Source organism: Crocuta crocuta, unplaced genomic scaffold (genome assembly GCF_008692635.1).
Source record: "Crocuta crocuta isolate KB4526 unplaced genomic scaffold, BGI_CrCroc_1.0 scaffold394, whole genome shotgun sequence".
NCBI classification, from domain to species: Eukaryota; Metazoa; Chordata; class Mammalia; order Carnivora; family Hyaenidae; genus Crocuta; species Crocuta crocuta.
In genome coordinates, this window is record NW_027531920.1 from 778,246 (window position 1) to 784,361 (window position 6,116).

The 6,116-nt window shown below is 34.5% G+C and overlaps 1 protein-coding gene across 1 annotated transcript in view; it reads right to left on the reverse strand.

Annotated features, from left to right (window-relative positions):
* Window positions 1–6,116, reverse strand: part of TEX11 (testis expressed 11) — a gene marked incomplete at its 5' end in the record, with an annotated part of 187,803 nt that overhangs the window by 137,612 nt on the left and 44,075 nt on the right. Inside the window, 2 exons of the mRNA XM_077774971.1 lie at window positions 801–882; window positions 2,914–3,009. Coding sequence (XP_077631097.1) covers window positions 801–882; window positions 2,914–3,009 — 178 coding nt within the window. The remainder of the gene's footprint in view (window positions 1–800; window positions 883–2,913; window positions 3,010–6,116) is intronic.

Consider the following 6,116-nt stretch of genomic DNA (forward strand, 5'->3'; position numbering starts at 1 on the left):
TTATTATACTAGCATATAATTTTATATAGTAAAAATAATGTAGTTTTATAATGTAACTATATTTTTATATAAAATCTAAAGCATGTACACATTAAAAATATTTAGAGTAAATTATTTTTATGACTAAACATAGTTGGTATACTACTAAGTGGCCAGTGTGCATAGACAGACTTTTTGTAGTAGTAACAATAATAATAGCTACAATAACAGGTAACATGTTTTGCACACTATGGACCAGTGTCCAATGCTTTAAATACATTTTCTCACTGGATTCTAAAACTAACACAATGAGGTAGACATTATTATATCTCTTTTAAAGATGAAGAAACTGAAGCACAGAAAAATTCAGTGACTTGCCAAATGACACACAGATATATATCAGGATGTTTACCCTGTGAGGTGTACATTCTAGTCCCTTAAAAATATTAAAAAATAAATAGCAATGTTTATACAAGTGATCATAAAAAGCACAGCACTACAAAAGCTTTTTCTATCCAAGGTTAATCTTTTTTTCATGGTGGTAAACAACTTCAGAAGGGTTGGGCAGCTGCAATTTTTGTTAAGGAAAAAAAAAATGATAATTTGTAGTCAGCTTTTTTTTCTACCTATTAAATTTGCAACTATTCCCTCTTCCTTCTCTTTTTCTTCCTAACTGAAAATTTTCTCCCTTTCTTATGTGATCAATATCCTTCTCAGTCACTGTCAAATTGCACCTATTATTAGCATACCCATAAATAATCTGATATTCAACAAGTTGGTGATGATATTTCAAAACTGTGTGTTCTTCACACAGAGGATACCTTCATGGAGTTCTTCATTGGCTGTTTCATTCTTCAACAGGATTTTCATCTTTAGGAAAATCCCAGCTGGAGTTAAATGTTCCTATTTTAAACAGAGAAATCACAATGATATTAAAACTATAGAATGTAAAAGACAGTTTTCAAGTAATTGCCTGTTTTGTTCAATCATAGCAGAATACCTCATGATCAAAGAAAATCAAAATTATAAAAGGTCAGGTTCTAAAATCCAGCTTCTCCCTGAGGATATTTTCTGATATTTTATTCAATCTAAATGAAATAATACAAGGAAAAATAAACACATTTGATTGAGTGGCAAGCATTTAACGGTAGTTCAACAAACTGACTAAATATAAGGCTATATTCTTATCCTTGTAAGCAAAATTCAATATAGTCAATTATATTTGCTTTCTTTTGAGATTTTAATAACAAGGTCCTTTGGACACATGGTTGAATGAAATGAAAATATACTGTCTTCCCTATAGGACATGTCTGTCAGATTTACTATTAATAACAACATGCTCTCAACAGTTTTTCCAAATCCTTATTAGCTGGTTCTATGCTATCTGTGGTTTCTTGCTTAGTTCCACTTTTGCCTGACAGGACACATCTTTACACAGCTGGCTAAAATTAAAAGTGCAGTCTAGGCCCGAAGAAGAGAAACTTTTGCTCTACAAAGCCAATCAGCCTCTACATGAGCACTGTACTCAGCTCTAAACATGGCAAATAATTACAGCAATTTATGTGTGCGATGCCTTAAGAATGGAAAGTTAGGGAAAGTATGCACTTGTATTAAGAGGTTTTGCAAATATAGATGACATCAATACAAATAATAAGCTGAGGCTGCAAATTTTAATTTATTGCATTACCTCATTTCCTAAAAGAAACGTTGGAATAGGTCTTGGATTCAATCCCATTTTACCTTCAGAGATGTACATATCTTCCAAATCTTGGCAGGATCTGTTTTTCTTCAGTCTACTACACTCACACATGTTGACATTCTGGTTTTCTCTTGGATTTCATTAACAACTCCAGAGAATGGACAACACTTTGCTTTCACTGTATAATCATCAATTCACTTGTATAACATATGCACTATAATGTCTATCCTTGTCTCCTGAAATTACACTTTCAGAAATCATAACTACCTGTTAAATCCATCAGCTTTCTCCCTGTAATTAATATCCTTGTCTTTTCTGTAACTTTTCTCACTGTTGTTTCTCACTGTATTTCACCCACCCCCGAACCCACCTCCCCTCTGGCAAGCACCCAGGAAAAAAAAAAAGAAAAAGAAAAACATAGAGCTCTTAATATGAGAGAAGCATTTTTGTTTTACCTGGTATCATCTGTGAATTATGACTAAATCAAAGAAATTTAATTATACTTCATTTTTTACTGAATATAAAAGATACCATCAAGGGGCACCTGGTGGCTTGGTTCATTAAGCATATGACTTTGGCTCAGGTCATGATCTCAGTTTGTGGGTCCAGGCCCCGCGTCGAGCTCTGTGCTGACAGCTCGGAGCCTGGAACCTGCTTTGGATTCTGTGTCTCCCTCTTTCACTGCCCCTCCCTGGCTCATACGCTAGCTAGCTCACTCTCTCAAAAATAAACATTAAAAAACACCACTATTTTCTTTTTTACTTCTAATTTTCCATTATAATGCAATCTGCATATCATAAAAAAAGAAAGAGCGGGGTGCCTGGTGGCTCAGTTGGTTAAGCGTCTCACTTCAGCTCAGGTCATGATCTCCCAGTTCTTGGANTGTGTCCCCTCTCCCACTCGCACTGTCTCTCTCAGTCTCTCAAAAAAAATGTTAAAAAAATTTTTTTTAAATATAGAGCAAATAAATTAAAATGTTAACTTTTTAATGTTTTTTAAAATTTATTTTTGAGAGAGAGAGCGAGCGAGCAGAGGAGGGTCAGAGAGAGAGGGAGACACAGAATCTGAAGAGAGGCTCCAGGCTCTGAGCTGTCAGCACAGAGCCTGACGCGGGGCTTGAACCCACAAACCATGAGGTCATGACCTAAGCCCAAGCCGGACATTCAACCGACTAAGCCACCCACATGCCCCCAAAATTCATTAAGTTAATATGCAAAAGTAAAAACCTTTCATACCTTGTTGGCTAGGTTTATAGCATGGAGAGCCTTATCATAATATCCTCTGTCATTCCAATCCAAATAGGCAGTGGCTAGTAACCGCAGAACTTTAGCCTAAAATTAAAAATAGAAAAAGCACTCAGTTGAGGGTTAAATTGCAATACAACAGCTGCCTACCACTTACAAAGTGACAGGCATCTTCTCAAACTTAAGTCATTATTATGAAATAGCATTTCCTTAGGTAACCACATAGTCTTGGGTTATGTCTCATCATTATGCTGCCCACATCAAATACAGTCTAAGAATTTTATCATAGCTTATTTAAATTTAATACAATTGTGTTAATGATTTTCCTAAGAGCGTTTTAGCATTGAAGTACTTTATTATCACCACTTTAAAAATAAAGGAAACTAAAGCACAGCAATATTTAATTTAATCATCTTCCCACCTATTGTATAGGCAGCACTGCATTAAGCCTCTATCGAAAGAGATAAATAGAAAGACACAATCCCTCTCTCAAATATGTTACGGCCTACTTGGGATTAACCAATTGGACTAAGAGCACACATACCATCATTTTTATAGGGACACATATACTTTGCTGTAGAGAAGATTTCTCCCAACTCAGCTAAGTTTTTAAATTAATAATGTATTCCTGAATTAAGTCAGTTTCTCCAGCTAGGTTTACATTGATAAGGGGAGTAACTCTGGTCAGCACTGATATATTTAACTACAGATTTAGATTTTGAAAGAAGGAGCTCTATTTCACAAAAGAATCTACCTCTAAATATAATGAGGACAGTGGTACCAAGAAAAGATAATCTTAACATATTAGAGCTCTGTAAATCTAGAGAAATGGTAGTGTGTCCTATTTCTGAGTTTTTAAATTCAAAAAATTAAGATGGATCAAATAAGATGTATACAATGTACTTAATATCATTATTATTATTATGGAACGACTCTCAACTTCTAAACTCCCCCAAGGACTTTTATGGAGTAAATATGGCATCTCTAAGAAAAACTGTAACTATTTTATAATACTAAAAGGTCAAATAACCAGAAAGATGTAACAACATGAATGAATCTCAAAACCATTATGTTAAGGAAAAGAAACCATACATAAAACAGTAGATACTATATGATTCCATTTATACAAAGTTCAAGAAAAAAAGTAATCTACAGCCACAGAAGTCAAAATAGTGGTTTTACCTTGGTGTTTTGAATGGCTATTAACCAGGGCCAAGGGAACTTTTGAGGTCATGGAAATTTCTGTATCTTGAACTTTATGGTAGTAACAAGACTATGTAGACATATTAAAATTTATCAGGCTGTACACTTAAGATTTGTACAATTAAAAAAAAGATTTGTGAAATTTAGTATTTATAAATTATACTTCAATAAAGTACTGCCAGCATGAAAGAAAAACTACTTTATGATCTACCTCATAATCTTACTTCTCCATACTTCACAATATGAGTATTACGTTTCAATCATGCTTAACTCCTGTAGTCTTATACCTCTATTCCCTCCTCTTCCAGACATCATCTCAACTTGGTCCTTTGCCTGATATCCCCTTCTCTCTCCATTTTCACTGTAGGGACCCCATCTACTTTTCATGGCCTTCCTACCAGGAGGTTTTTTCAGCTACTTCAGCAGCCCTGACATTTCCCTTTACTATACTACACAATTTATCACTTATGTTTCCCAATTCTTTCACTAATACTAGTTTTTTTTTTTTAATGTTTTATTTATTTCTAGGAGACAGAGAGAGAGACAGCGTGAGCAGGGGAGGGTCAGAGAGAGAGGGAGTCACAGACTGAAACAGGCTCCAGGCTCTGAGCTGGGAGTCAGCACAGAGCCCGACGTGGGGCTCGAACCCACGAACCACGAGATCATGACCTAAGTGAAAGTCAGACACTTAACCGATTAAGCCACCCAGGTGCCTCTAATACTAGTTTTTAAAATCTATTTTTGAAACTTTAATTGAAGTATACAATACATACAAAAAAGTTCAAAAATCTCAAGAGTACAGCTCTGGATTTTCACAAAGTGAGTACATGTATGATAACAACACAGAAATTAAGAAATAGAACTTTAATAGCAACAGGTTCACCGCAAGACTCTCTTTGACACGATTTCCAAACAAGAGTAACCAATACCATGTACATTTTAGCTCTACTTGCTTTTGGCATTTACATTTATGGAATCATACAGTATATACTACTTTATAAATTGCTGTTTATTCAACATTATATGGGAGAACTATCATTGCAATTATTATAGCTCATTACTCTCATTCCTATATAATATTCCATGTTACACTATAGCAATGTTTTTATTATTTTTGTGTTAAAATACACATAAAATTGACTATCTTAAACCATTTTTTAGGTGTATGGTTCAGTAGTATTAACTATATTCACACTATTGTGCAAGCATTACCATCATATACCTCCAGAACTCTTAATCTTACAAAATTGAAACCCTGCATCCATTAAACAATAGGTCCCTATGTTCTCCTCCCTCCAACTCTTTCAACTACCATTTTACTTTATGTCTCTATAAATTTGACTACTCAAGATACTGCATTTAAGTGAAATGATATAATATTTGTCTTTTTGTGATTGGTTTATTTCACATAGAATACTGTCCTCAGGGGGCATCTGGTCTGGCTCAGCCAGTTAAGCATCCGACTCTTGATTCAGCTCAGGCATGATCCTAGGGTCTTGGGATCGAGCCCCATGTCAGGCTCTGTGCTGAGCTTGCAACCTGCTTGGCATTCTCTCTCTCCCTTTCTCTCTGCTCCTCCCCTGCTTATACTTTTTCTCTTCTCTCTCAAAATAAACAAACATTAACAAAAATAATACTATCCTCAAGGTTCATCTATGTTGTAGTATATGTCAGAATTTCCTTCCTTTTTGAGGCTAAATAATATCCCATTATATTCACTTGTATTAGTTTTACCCTTCAAACATAAGCTTTTTGAGGGTAGAGGTCATGTTTTACACTTCTCTTTTATTCCCCATCTATCACATTGCTAGATGTGTATAGGTATTCAGTTATATTTTGATATATTGTAATGATAAGAAAGATGAATATTCAAACAAAATTCCATTTTGCTATGGTATATATTTTAAATTACTTTTATATCAGATTTACTTAATCATATTTTACTAGATTAAATATTAAAACACCAAGCACATTCTATATGGGTAGTTAAG